Source organism: Dioscorea cayenensis, unplaced genomic scaffold (assembly GCF_009730915.1).
Source record: "Dioscorea cayenensis subsp. rotundata cultivar TDr96_F1 unplaced genomic scaffold, TDr96_F1_v2_PseudoChromosome.rev07_lg8_w22 25.fasta BLBR01001055.1, whole genome shotgun sequence".
NCBI classification, from domain to species: Eukaryota; Viridiplantae; Streptophyta; class Magnoliopsida; order Dioscoreales; family Dioscoreaceae; genus Dioscorea; species Dioscorea cayenensis.
The window spans coordinates 39006-53264 of record NW_024087446.1 but is presented as its reverse complement, the minus strand read 5'-3'; the positions used below and the strand labels follow the sequence as shown (position 1 = coordinate 53264).

The following is a 14259-nucleotide window of genomic DNA, read 5'->3' as shown; positions in this document are numbered from 1 at the left end:
AAAAGCGGTACCCATTCGAAGCATAGCAATAGTTGGGTATCCTTTCAAGATTTTTACCCTTAATTATCATTACTGAGTGTCTTTTCAATCAAATGCGTAATTTAATTTCATAGGATTTAATTCCTTAGTAATTATCCTATTCATTGGCTTAGTATTATAGCTTACCGATTCTATGTATGAGAAGACTATCATTGGTGGCTTGAGAGTAACCTCGAGCTATAATTAATGAGGCCTCATCGAGCCACAACACTTGTCCTCAAATAGTTAGTATCGCTAAATGATTTTTGAGATTTTTAATAGATGTAGTGTTTTTTTTTTTTTGTAGCATAGGTTTTTGGATTTTCCAAATATTTTAAGGTTAGCTTTCTTTGAATCAGGTTTAAGTACCCAATGCAAGGAAATTATTCACAATACACATACTATATAATTATAAGTGATTGTAGAAGTAATGAGTGTACAATTGTTCATTATTTTATATTATTTTAAGCACTCATTAGGCAAGTATTAGAGTTGTATCTTGGAAATCGATGCTGAAGATAGTATATTTTATATTCTTAGGCTTTAGCAATGCTTAAAGATGACAAAAGCCATATCATTTTAGAGTCAAAGCGATGAAGATAGACCCTCTCCAAACATCAACAAATTGGGGATAGGACAAAACACTGTAATTACGGATGACTTCTACGGCCATGCTTAGGGGTCAAAGCTGGCCTCTTATAGAGAACTTTACAAAGCATGGTTATGCCCATAAGGAGGAGAATAAAGGGAAATCAAAGAAACTTGCTAGAGACTAATGGTTATCGAGAGAAGCTACGAGCATAGCATACGCTCATAAGAGATGTCATAAAGGTTATCCAGAGAAGCTTATGGTCCAATGCTTATGGTCATATGCTACACCGTGAATACCGAGATAAAAAGACCTTATGGACAAGAAAAATTATAGCCCATATATGTTCTCGTAAGCTCGTGATCCATCATCCCCAACTCCTTATGGTCAGCAGTCCCATACAGACCATAAAGCAACCCATAATCGGCACGATAAAAATATTCTTAACAAGGAGTTTTTAGGGCCAAACTTTGTTCTATTTTGATGGCGGGCTTAGGAAAAAGAGATCTCGAGGGTTCTTTAGGGTGAATCAAGAGGGAATCAACCCACCTATCTTGGAGAAGAAAGATTGCAGCTATCAAGATTAGCTTGGTAGTCCGTAAAAAGGTCTTTGGGTATTCTTGGCAATCATCTTCAAAATGATTAAGAGGGTTTTCATGTCTTCTTTTTCTCTTTGTGTCTTCTTTGCTTTTGATGCTTGGTCTCTATTAATGGAGAGCTAATTTTGTAGATACTTGGGCATAGTTGAACTATAGGGTTTCATTCCTTTTGCGCGTGGTTTTTACGTTTTAATTTGCATATGTTAGTGCAGCGACAGTCTTGATTTCAAAGCAAAAGCTTTCATGTAGGATGTACTTTTGGTGAAATACCCACCAAGTAAAAACAAGCCATGATTAGGGATAGTAAGTTATAGGCTCAGATATCTGCCATTTTACATATCATTTTGCATCTAAATCTAGCATAAAATTTCATGATGCTTACCACCAAACTAGTACCAAATTGCATTCTTTTTGTTCACCATGGGATCTAATTGCATCTTAAAGCCAAAGAAAATAAATATGGGGATAATTTAAAAGGCGAGATCTAACAAAAATACAACTTTAGAAAATCACCACAACCCTCATCACAAGCTGCGCGATCGGGCGATGTGAAAAATCACTGAGAAGACATCACGGGGAGTGATAACAGCCTCCACAATGACCATTGCGACATACAACGCCTAGAATCAGACCATACAAGGATGTGAGTTATGTCCCAATAAATTAACCTTGATCAAAACGGCCCGAGGTTAGAGTTAGACCCTGGGTTTTATTATCAAAGGGGAATTCTTTTGCTAAATTTGGTTAGAGGCAGATGGATTTTTGTAGAATAGTGCGGCTAAAGACAAGGTTCAACCTAATTTTAGCAGATTTTGGCAGATTTCTTAAGAGAAAGTTAACGTAAATCTATAGTGGAGTGTTCGTGAAGAGATTCGACGCTTTTTTCACGTCCTTGGGATCTTCTCAACCTTAATCATCAGATATCTATTGGAGTGAGTTAGTTTTAGGATTTTTTACTATTTTCCTATGGATTCGTTATATTCTTTTATCGATATTTTTATATTAATAAGAGGACCTAATTCGAGGGAAATTGTATGTCAACGTACTTTAGCTTTTAGTTGTCAACTTTCATTGGCAATACATTATATTTTCTAGTTAATTTGGATTCACTGCGTGTTTGTTTAATGTTATTTTGTTGATGTTGTAAAAAGAGATTCCCACTCATTAGAACACACATGATTTTGCTAGAGGGGGGTAAAAAAACAATGTTTGGTTGGAGGAATAAAATTAGGGATAGAGAAAAAGAAAAGATATAATAAAAATTACATTTATGCATTTGTATAATTAAAAATATTTGTATAAGATAATGAACTATATTTAATAATGAATATTTAACATTAAATATTATTAAATATTTAGAATATAATTATTTACTTTAATTTATTATAATTAAATATTTGACATTAATATAATTAATTCACATATTTAACTATAATAATTTAAAATATAGTAATAGTTAAAAAAATAATGATATTTAAGTTATTTTATTATGTTAATCAATATGTAACTATGTTATTTTAATAATTAATTATTTAAAGTAATAATTTTATTAACATATAATTAATTAACAAAATAAAAAAACACTAATAAATAATTTAAATATAATTATTTTTTTAATTATTATTTTATTTTAATTGTTGTAATTAAATCTATTAATTAATTAGATTGAATGATTGAATAAAAGGTATAAAGGTCATTTCATTGCTAGGGATAACCAAACTCATTATTTTTGTAAACGATGCCACTCACCCACATGCATTAATCCCATTACCATAAAAGATACTATTCATATATTTCCTAGTTTCCAAACATTGGTTAAGGATTTATAGATGCAAGTGATTCTCACTCCTAAAGAAATAATCCATGATCCAAATGGGCTAGATTTCTGGATCAATTAAAACGGACATAAAAGGTTAGAGTGGAAGAGATTCCATCTTACGTTCATAGTATTTCAAACTTTGCTGCCAAGAGATTTTTATATTCAGAAGTAATTATCTTGTCCATAAGAATTGATTTTTTATTATTGTATAAATGTGTGATACATTTATTGTAATATTTTGATTTAATAATAATTATTTATTATTTATTTATTTAATTAATACACTAATCAATTTCTCTAACTAAAGGGCCAGAAGCTAGAAAATCAAAACATTGTGATCTACTGTATCTCAAGAGCAATGAATGGTAGGGTGCAACAATTTTATTAGACATAGAGGTAAAATAGAAATAGATTTGATTTAATTGAATCCATAAGTAAAATAAAAATTCATAATAAATTATAGTTAAGTTTTACTCTTTTACTTTTAATTTATACTGAAAAGCAAGAGTAATCAATCAAATGAATAGGAAAAAGTTAGATAAATTACACGATTATAGTGGATGATGAAATCAGGCTAGTTCCCCATACATATTTAAGGTGGCAGTATAGATTTTATTTTATTTTGGTAAAGCATGTGTTTAATAATAATAATAATAGCCAATAATAATAATAATAATACCATTTTATTGTTTTACAGTAGATGTGTCATTTCGTTGTATTAATAATAGTATTATTTTGAAAATAAAATAAATTTTTAAAATTAACAACATTTAAATAACGGTAGGGAAAAGTTCCAAAAACGGAGAACTTTGTTTAATTTTTTTAAGCTGGTGCTTACTTTATCTTAGATCTAGCACATTGGCAAGATGGTTCCATGACAATTTTACAGAGGTATGACTAAGCCTTGGTGTTATTATGATAAATGTAAAAAAAAAAATAAGGGCAAACTTGAAAAGAAGCCACACACAACATATATATATATATATTTATATTTATATTTATATTTATATTTATATAAATACATATATATTATTTATTAAATATAATATAATTTTTTTCATGTACCCTTCTTATTTGAATATCTTTCAGTAGTAATTTTTGTATAATATTAATTATTAAAGTTATAAATAAAAGAACAAAAGACAAGCATGGATTGATCCTTTTTTTCATATAAATAAAAATAAAAACACCCAAAATTGTCAATTTGCCGGTTTTTATAAACGAAATTTTTATTGAAGGACTAATAGTAATTAACCAGAAGAAAGGCCCATAAATGGTCCACATCTATAAAGACTAATGGGAAGGCCCCTATATATTCTGGTTTTGGCTCCTGCGATTTTTAGGATTTTAAGAAAATTTTTTAGGGTTTTATCAGAGCACTTTGGGAGGAAATACGATGGTTTGATTCATCTTCCTCCGTCTCTCGTTGTCTGTCTCTCTGGGGTTCGTTGTGGGTGTGGGTGAAGAAGAGAATGGGCATTTGCTTGCGGAGCTAGCACATCTACTCCGATCAGTAAGGAGAATTTAGCTCAAAATCTCATAATTTGATGTTTAGGGTTTTCAATGTTTCACAATTATTAGATGTAGTTTCGTTTTTATGAATTTTTGATTTTGGTGGTTTGTTTTGATGGATGATGATGTTGCAGGAAGGGATGACGAGGAGGAGGCTGTGTTCTTCAAGGGAATGCAAGGATAGAGCAATCAAAGTTTCACTGTTGGTGCTTGTGCTTCTTCAGCCATTGCCTGGATCAGTATATACTTTATACATAGTTTCTCGATGAATAAAGACTTTTTCTTTACTGCAATACTTAATGCTATGAGCTTATGTGAGATCTCTAAAAATTTTGAGTGAATATGTGTAGTAATGCAGCATCTAGAAGCTTGGTTCCTTGGCATGGGTTTCAGCCTTTTCAGCTGGTGAGTTCATGAATCATTCTTCTAATTTTTGTTTAATTTTTCACTAACATTGGCTCATCTATGTTTTCTATATGTAAATACTTAAATTCACCACCTTTTTAAAAAGGAAAAAGACTGATTAGTAGTGTTGAAATATTGGTCTACGTATTATTTCTTGTAGCTTAAATTAATTGAAACAGTAGATTGTCAAATAATTACATTTGTGTAGTGTGTGTGGCTTCAAGTTATTGTGTTCATGAAATTTGATTTGTATGTGGAACTTCAGTTAATTGTGATTCATGAAGTACCCAAACAAATTACATGTTTGTCTTTGCGTTGCAAATTCAAGCAATTGAGCTGATGATATTGGATATATATATGGTACTTCAATTAATCTGGCATGAATCATCCTAATAATGTTACATTAGTGTATGCGCATGTGGAGCTTTAATTAATTGACTGCATGAATTATTAAAAAGAAAAATAGTTACATTTGCGTGTGTGTGCGTGTGTGGATGGAGTTTCAATTAATTGAGCTTATGAATTATCAAAAGAGTTACATTTGTATTTTTGTGTGAGAGGCTTCAAATTATTGGGTTCATGGATTATCCAAATGATCACATCTGTGTGTATGTCAGTGTTCATGTGAGCCTGCATGTTTGTGTGGATTTTCAATTACTTGAGCTCATTAATCGACAAAATGATTAAATTTATGTTTTTGTGTGCTGGGCTTCAAGTAAATGGGTTCATGGATTATACAAATAATTACCTCTGTTGGGGTGTGTGTGTGATAGCTACTAGCAAATAATTCTGTAAATGGTGCAGGTTCTGGTATGCTGGCAGGAATGTGGAGGTTTAATCATTCATTGGATGCTTGTGTGGATAAAATTCTAGGGCGTGATTGGGATCGCATGAAGTTGGGTTTGGCAGGCATGTAGGTTCTTCTCAATTTATATATTTATATTTATGTAGATATGTTCTTGCATTGTGCCATTTGCAAATGTGCCCTTCAGTAGAGCTCTCCAATGCACCATGTGGCACACTTAGATTTTTCTATCTGTGCACCGGCAAATATGTAATGCCAGCACCTCCTGGATATTTTGGAAATTTTTGGTTATCTTTGTGACTTTCTTCTATTTTTCTTAGTAACTCTATAACTCTAGTCTCGATTTAAACTATGATTTATTTTCTACTGAATATCTGGCAGTATTATCACAAGAAGGATTGAATTTCTGTGTGTTACATTTATGTTTGTTTGAATGTTCAATTCAGTATATTTGTGGAAAGAAATGTTTATTGGACTGAATGCATGGCATTTTTGGCAGAATCATGAAGAGGCATATGTATAATCCATCACGTGTGAAACTTTTGAGTAAACATATGTACCCAGAGGAGGTATTCAATGACTTGAATCCTGATCGTGCTTTCACATTATGGCGGTTCCGGAACATGTATGTGGAGGGAAATGATGTTCAAAAGTTCCAATACAGCAAAGTCGAAAATTATAAAAACTCCATCACAAAGGAGCAGCCCAAGCAAATCATTGTAAGTATTTCATTCTTTGATCCTGCTTGACACGTTTAACTTCATTTTTTAGAACAGTTATTAAAACTTCTTTCCTTTGGAATACAGAGCAGCCAGGGCAGTGATATGATCACGGATCCTATGGATTGCATTTTTGGTGATTTGGAAAATGGCAAGGAAATCTCTCATTCTAACAATGTCAGCAAGCAATCTAGAAGAAGAATACGTGGCCATAAGAGAGCTCGTCGCCATTACCATCATCGTGAGGCTAACCAAATGTAAAATTTTTGTCACACATGACATCAAAGTGACCACTGGTGAGTGCTTAAGACACCATTCTGGTTTTCTTTGATAGAGAGCATAAAAGAGATCATGTTTGTCATCCAAAAACCAAATACTTATAATCTAAATCCATAATGTGCTTTCTTGGGTTTTATCTTTTGCTAGGAATAGTCCTCATTGTCTTTCAATTTCTCATGTCTCATATGGTGTGGTACTTTTGCTGATTATTTTTACTAGGGAAGTACCAGATGGTACTGAGGAAATTCTGAATTAACAAAAATAAAGCCTGATATTTTGTGAAATTCCCAAATAGTCTGAATTTTAAATCATGAGATGTGTGAAGGTTCAAGGTGAATCATGGATTTTGCCATGCATTTAAAGATCTTTTTGTGTTTGAAAATATTGTGCTGAGAAATGGTTGTGAAGTATTTATTGGAAGAGAAGACAGTGCTTGTGAAGGAATACTAGTTGGAGTTCACTTGGAATGGTTGGTGAACGTGCAACCAAAGCCACAGCTGAGTGAGAAGTGATGAGATTATGGTGGCGTTTGATTAGATATAGCTGGTGAGAGTGCAATGGCCAGAGCTACAATAGAGGGAGAGTGATGAGATTATATTAGCTTATTGTTAGATACAGTAGAATTTTAGTTGTATTGTATTTATAAAGTTTTTATAATTTTTGTATTTGAAGAATACAGAGACAGTGTCTTATTAGATGTATTTAGAGTGTTGCTAGATTTGGTTGAGGTGAGACTTGGATTTGGAAAATATATGTTAATGGTGAAGTTACCTTCATTCTCGGTGATCATTAGGTTTTATTAACTATAATATCAGGTTAAATTTTATTAATTATAAAATAAATAACTAGGTATATATATTCAATTTTATTTTATTTTTCTAATATATGGTTATGTGTTCTTTGTGGAATTTATTTCATATGACTAAATGTTTATATTAATTAGTTATAATTACCTTTTAGTCCTTAAGTACAATTTACATTCTTTTAATCCTTTTTATAATTTTTGTGACCTCTGAGTAATTTTGGCGGTGTTAGTTCTTTTGCATGTGACGGATGATGTTTTCATCATTGGATTCGATTACTGATCCCTCTATGTAAAAGCATTATTTAAAAATAAATAAATAATGTAAAAAAAATTTAACAGATCCGGATCCGCCAGAATGAGATGGTTTTCTTTTTTTTTTTGGAAAATGGGAAAATTTACTTATATATATATAATTTTATGTTTTTTTCAATTTATAAATCAAAATAAATAAGCATATATCCACTCAATTATAATAATTGTGTGTTTTGCTTATATATATATGTATTGTAATAGTTTAATTAAAAATAATAATAATTATTATTATTATAATAATAAAGCAATCAGTATGGTTGTGGAATAAGTAGAGATTCTTGGACTTATCAAACATTTGCCAACCTGGAATATAAGTATATACCGACTACACAATATGCCCATCCTCCATTTTTGTGACTTGAGTTACAAGCATGGTGAGGGTTAAGGTTAGACATCACTGATTGCGATGTTGAGGAGTTGTTGATAGATGGTAGTGCATTCAGTGTAAAGTATTTTAAGTTGAAATGGCTTCAAAATCTCAAACGAATCACTTGGCTAGCAGAAACTGTACCTAGTGCTTGCTTCCAGTTGTTAACAAATGTTTCTATTAGTTGGTGTTCATCTCTAAAGAGTCTTTCATAGGTTTTGCATCTCCCATGCCTTAGGAAGTTCAATGTAAGTGATTGTTCAGCAATGGAGGAATTGATTGACCCTGCCGAGATTCAACAAGTTTCATCAGGCCTTTCCACCTTTTCTAGTCTACTATCTTTGGAAATCAAGTATATGGATGACTTAGTGAGCTTAAGCATATGCTCATTGGATTTTCCTGTTTTGCCTGTGCTTTACTTGGACAGCTGTCCAAAGTTGAAGAAACTTCCTCTCAAGTCATCCATTGTTACTAATAAATTCAAATATGTGAGAGTTGACAAAGAATTGTGGAATGGTTTGGAATGGGAGGACACAACCATCCCATCTCACCTAGAGCAGACAAGCGCATCATTCATCTCAATGGTTTAGTATATCATACAGATTTGTATTTCAATCATTGTTAGTTGGTAATAATCTCTACTTTAGAAAATATTCTTATACAACATTTTGTATTTGGAAGTAATCTAGTCTGTAAGAATTAATGATTTGCTATTATTTTGTATGAATGTGTGAGTTTATTGTAATATATTTTTGTTCAGCCTGCCTCCATCCTTCTTTATTTTTAGATTGCTCATTATTTTTTTCCTTTTTTTTTTATAGTCAATACACTCAATTTATCTTTATAAAGTCACATGGAAGAAAATCAAAACATTATTGGTTTTAGCTGTAGTTTAATGACCAATGGCTGGTGCAACAACTTTATTAGATATACGGTATAAAACACAAAGATGGCTCATTTATAGATGGATGATCTACGAGTAAAAACAAACGTATATTAAGGTTTCAGTGCTTCACAATTTAATACGGATTTCATTTCTTTGAACCTTGATTTTTGTGGTCTGTTTTGATGGATGGATGTTAGCAGGAAGGGATGAGGAAGGAGGAGGCTCTATTTTTCATAGAATAGTAGGATAGCGCTATCAAAGATTTCTCTGTTGTGCTTAATTGTGTCTCTTCAGCCATTGCCTAGAATGGTATACTTTATATATAGTTTCTCAATGAACAAATAAAACATCTTTCCTTTTTGTCAGAATTCATACTGCTATGAGCTTCAATGAGATTTCTAAATTTTTTTATTTAAACATTTTTCAATAGGCATGTAATGCAGGATCTAGAAGATGTTAAGAACCTGGTGATAACTTAAAAGAAAAGATGAAGAAAACTGCACACTTTATTCATAATCATTGAAGTCTTTATAAAAGGCAAAAATTCTAAAAAGATAATCTCTAGTAATTTGAGTTTTAATCAACACACACTAACTTAAATATTTAAATCAAATATCCCTCAAACAAATTAAAATAAACATCATTATCTTAATTCCTCCCATGAAACTTATGTTTATCTCCATAAGTTTAGTTATCTCTCTGCATGAATGCTTTTCATACTAGATACACCGATCAATGCCCCGAGCTCGAAAAGTAGCTATTTTTGAGAGGCTTTGTAAATAAATCGACAATCGATCTTTGCTTACGCATTAGATGAGATCAATAATTTTCTCCTTTGTAAGATCTCGCAAGAAATGATATCTTACGTCAATATGTTTGCTTCTTCCATGAAAAACTGAGATTCTTAGATAGCTTGATGGTTGAACTCTGTTATCGCAATATATTGGAGTCGAACCTTCTTGTTTTTAATTGAAGTTCTTCAAGAATATTTCTTAACCACATCTGCTGGAGAGGCACATGTCGTTGTCTGCTACAAATTCAGTAGAGTAACAATATGTTGCTTTGCTTTGATGACCATGAGATAGCTCCAAAAACCCATCATAAATACATAACATGATGTGCTTTTTCCGATCATCTAAATCTCCCGCATAATCACTATGTTGTAAAATCCAATTAGTTATGATATCTCTCTCTGTACAATATTCCATAATCTATTGTTCCTTGTAGAGTATCGCAAAAAGTCGTTTTGCGGCCATGAGATGCACTGTTTTTGGATTTTTCCATGAATCTACTAATGAGACTTACACCAAACATAATGCTCGGGCCTTGTTGCGATTAAATACATCAAACTTCAATAATTTGCTTGTAAAAAGTGTTGTTAACCATGTTTCCTCGAATTATTAACAAGCTTCAAACCCTGTCTCAACAGGAGTACAAACCGGGATTACAATCTTCCATTCAAAAACCGAGTCGATATTATGCACATATCTTTTTGAGAAATAAAAATACACGAAGAAGATTGGATAACTTCTATACCCAGAAAGTAATGCATTAAACCAAGGTCAGACATATCAAATTCAATCATCATGGAAGTCTTAAAAGCGCTCAATTATCACTTTGTGCGCTTTTGCGGTGTAGATTAAGTCATCCACATATAAGTAGACTATAAGTACCTTTCCTTCAGACTTCAAAATTTCATAAAAAGCTGTATGTTCATGAGTGGCACTTCGAAATCCTTTCTTTAAAAAGTAAGCTTCTATGCGACTATACCATGCTCGTGGAGCTTGCTTTAATCTATAGAGAGTTTTTTTTTTCAATTTATACACTTTATGCTCATCCCCTACTTTAATATAACCCAAAGGTTGATCAACAAATATCTACTCTTCTAATTCTCCATGTAGAAAGGCAGATTTTACATCTAGCTGAAATATTGACCATGAATTTTGAGCCGCCAATGTAACCACAAGCCTGATAGTGTCAAGCCTTGCAACTAGAGCAAAGACCTCTTTATAATTTATACCAAATTCTTGCTTATAACCTTTTGCAACCAATCGTGTCTTATATTTGTCAATCTCACCTTTCTCGTTTAATTTTGTTTTGTATACCCACTTTAAACCAATTGTTTTTTGCCCTTTGGGAAGTTCAGTCAATTCCCATGTTTTATTTTTTCAATGGATGCAATTTCATTATCCATAGTTTTTTTCCACTTTGAATGTTGGATAGCTTCTTCAAAAGATAAAGGATCACAATATGAAAATAAAGCAAAGTGAGTAGCAAGGTCTTCAAATTGGTTGAAATCTGTTACTTCATAATCTGCCATCCAAGTCGGCCTTTTTCGGACACGAGTAATAGGGGATTTAGTTGATGTCTTTGCTGCTGTTTGTGAAAGTTTAGTAGTAATTGAGGTTTCATTAGTTGAAATTTCTTGATGTGGGACCATATTTCCAACATCCTCCCTCAAATTCAATTGGGTCATCGGTTTGAACTTGCTTCCGGACTTCAGTACAGCGAGAGCTTTGTTTTTACTGAGACTTGTACACTCACTATGTCTCGGAGGTCCCCTACACATGCGTGGACTTATCCCACTGCTAGTCTCGGAGGTTATATTTTAACTCGACTATGTTCTTCCTGAACCCTCGTATGTCTTTTACTGGGTCCCACTATAACTCGCTTTTTACTAGGATCATCCCCAAAGCTCGATACCAGCGATAAGCTTAAAAGAAGATGAAGAAAAGCATGCACGCTTTTATTCATAATCATTGAAACTTTTTATAAAGGCAAAAATTCTATAATCTCTCTACTAATTTGAGTTTTAATCAACACAAACCTAACTTAAATATTTAAATCAAAGATATCCTAACAAAACTAAAATAAACATCATTATCTTAACACCTGAATCATCAACAAACAACTTTGTAATAATACTCGTACTCTAATAAGGCCTCATGTATTTGAAGGGAAAATTCACACAAGTTTTGTTAGCTAAGAACATCCCACACACACACTACCTTCTCTGAATAACAGAAACAAAACAATTAACAAAACACATTTATATCCCCTTAGTTTTGATGAGTCATTCTTCACCGTGTCCAGTTTAGCTCACTGAACCAACTAACCTGCATTTGCCTCGGACTTACTCTAATGTAATCTATCAGATCTCTTAATCTCCACCGTTCACTTCCTTTCTCATCAACTCATCAACTTCTGCCTCGAACTTAAAACACAAACCTCGCTGATCACATCTACACCATCCATTCCATCCCCTCTCAAACCAGCAACTACTATACCGAACTATCAAATACCTGAAATGACTAAACTACCCTTGATTAACAAAACACTCAACAGCTTTTTCAAATCACAAAACAACTGACAGCTTCCAAAAACATCTCCGCCTTCTCGTCTTCAATCACACACCAACAGAAGATTGGTCTCTTGACATGGGTTTAGTCTTTCAGCTGATAAGCTCAAAAACCATTCTCCTAATTTTATTTTATTTTTGCATTAAATTTGATCCTTTCTATGTTTTGCTATTATAAATGAAAGGAGAATGGTCGGCATTGCTGAAACATTGGTCTTGTTGCTCTTTCTTATAGCTTACATTAATTGGGCTTGTGAATTATCCAAATAATTACATTTTGGATTGAAAGCCGCATGAAAAAAAAGGGGGGGATGAAGGATTAATAAAATAAAAATGACTTTTTTTTGGAATATCATGGCAAACAAGAAGAGATTTAACAACCACTACTTGGTATAGTGGAATGTTATGAAAATAGTAAATGAGCAGACCCATAATCAAATTTTTGGATCAATAGTACTATTGTAATATTGTGCATATATACTGCCATGCAAAAATCACTACTTTTCACACGATAAAACTCACGTTATTTATATTTGCTGAAATGTTGGAATCTGATTCTTAATATGAAAATTGTATCAAATTATTCTTACAATTTTAACCTTAGAGTGTGAGGTAGTTTTTACAGGATAAAACCATTGGGGTGAGGAATGATTTGGAGCAAACCGAAACAAAAAATATATATATCTATGGGTAGAGCCTGTATAAAGCCCTTTTCATTGTTTTTGTTGTTGGTACTCTTATGATGGCTGGTTGACGTCACACTCTTCTTGTCGTTAGGATCATATATATGAACATATGATGTGAATTCCTACTTCTTGTACTAACCAGAGCTAATTAAACCACATAATCGTAGTTAACGTCTAATGGAAGATGGAAAAAATAAAGCAAGTGCGAGAAGATACAACAAAGGAAAAAAAAATGAAGAAAAGAACCATTAATTAATTTTATAAAGAGAAAGCAACTATTCTATTTATACATGAGTGTCCATTAAGGCATAATTACATTAAGCACCAAAGAAAAGAAATCATGCTCATTTTTATTTTTGGTTTACAAACTCTGGCGTGTTCTTTGCTTCATTGCAACACAAGAGCAAAGCATTGGTTCTTTTAACTCTATATGCACCCAAAAAACGATTAAAGCCATCTTGAATAAGATGCTTTACTTTCTCTTTTTTCCTTTTATTTCATATGTATAATTTTAAAATATTCGATAGAGTTGATCATGTATTTAATTGTTTTCCCTTGTATTTTTAAAAATTTTTAATATAATTTCCACTTAACATGGAATGAAGAACATGCTATTGTTTTATTAAAATTTCTAAATCAACAACTAATTTAGCATATAAATTTTAGCATCTTCAAAGTTTTCTAAAAACTAGAAAAAAAAAACAATTAAATCAAAACAATAAATAAAATAATTATGCATTTTAGATCAGATGTCAAATAGCAACAATATATATACCAAAATGAGAAAATGCAACAAATGGAGCTCATGCTCATTTTTTTTTTTGGTTTACAAACCCTGGTGTAGTTCTTTGCTTCATTGCAACAAAAGAGCAATGCATTGGTTCCTTTAACTCTATATTGCACCAAAAATCGATTAAAGCCATCTTGAATAAGATGCTTTACTTTCTTTTTTTTTTCTTTTATTTCATATGTATAATTTTAAAATATTCGATAGAGTTGATCATGTATTTAATTGTTTTCCCTTGTATTTTTTTAAATTTTTAATATAATTTCCACTTAACATGCAATGAAGAACATGCTATTGTTTTATTGAAATTTCT

General features: G+C 32.0%; 1 protein-coding gene across 2 annotated transcripts; it reads left to right on the top strand.

The window, feature by feature from the left end:
- Positions 1 to 5369: 5369 nt before the first annotated feature.
- On the top strand, positions 5370 to 7288 carry LOC120255540. 2 transcript variants are annotated; one of them, XM_039263352.1, is made up of 4 exons: positions 5370 to 5855; positions 6247 to 6466; positions 6554 to 6762; positions 7071 to 7288. In XM_039263352.1, the coding sequence occupies exons 1-3, from the start codon at positions 5755 to 5757 to the stop codon at positions 6725 to 6727; spliced, it is 495 nt and encodes a 164-aa protein (XP_039119286.1). In that variant the 5' UTR covers positions 5370 to 5754; the 3' UTR covers positions 6728 to 6762; positions 7071 to 7288. The 2 variants fall into 2 exon arrangements, with proteins under 2 accessions (XP_039119286.1, XP_039119285.1); XM_039263351.1 differs by lacking the exon at positions 7071 to 7288 and having other exon boundaries at positions 6554 to 6891.
- The last annotated feature ends 6971 nt before the right edge of the window (positions 7289 to 14259 follow it).

Bases quoted from the DNA above. Each gene is read 5' to 3' on its own strand.
- LOC120255540 (XM_039263352.1), top strand. From the start codon at position 5,755: ATGCTGGCAGGAATGTGGAGGTTTAATCATTCATTGGATGCTTGTGTG. The intron at 5,856-6,246 runs GTAGGTTCTTCT...CATTTTTGGCAG, and splicing joins AAGTTGGGTTTGGCAGGCAT to AATCATGAAGAGGCATATGT. The intron at 6,467-6,553 runs GTAAGTATTTCA...TTTGGAATACAG, and splicing joins AGCAGCCCAAGCAAATCATT to AGCAGCCAGGGCAGTGATAT.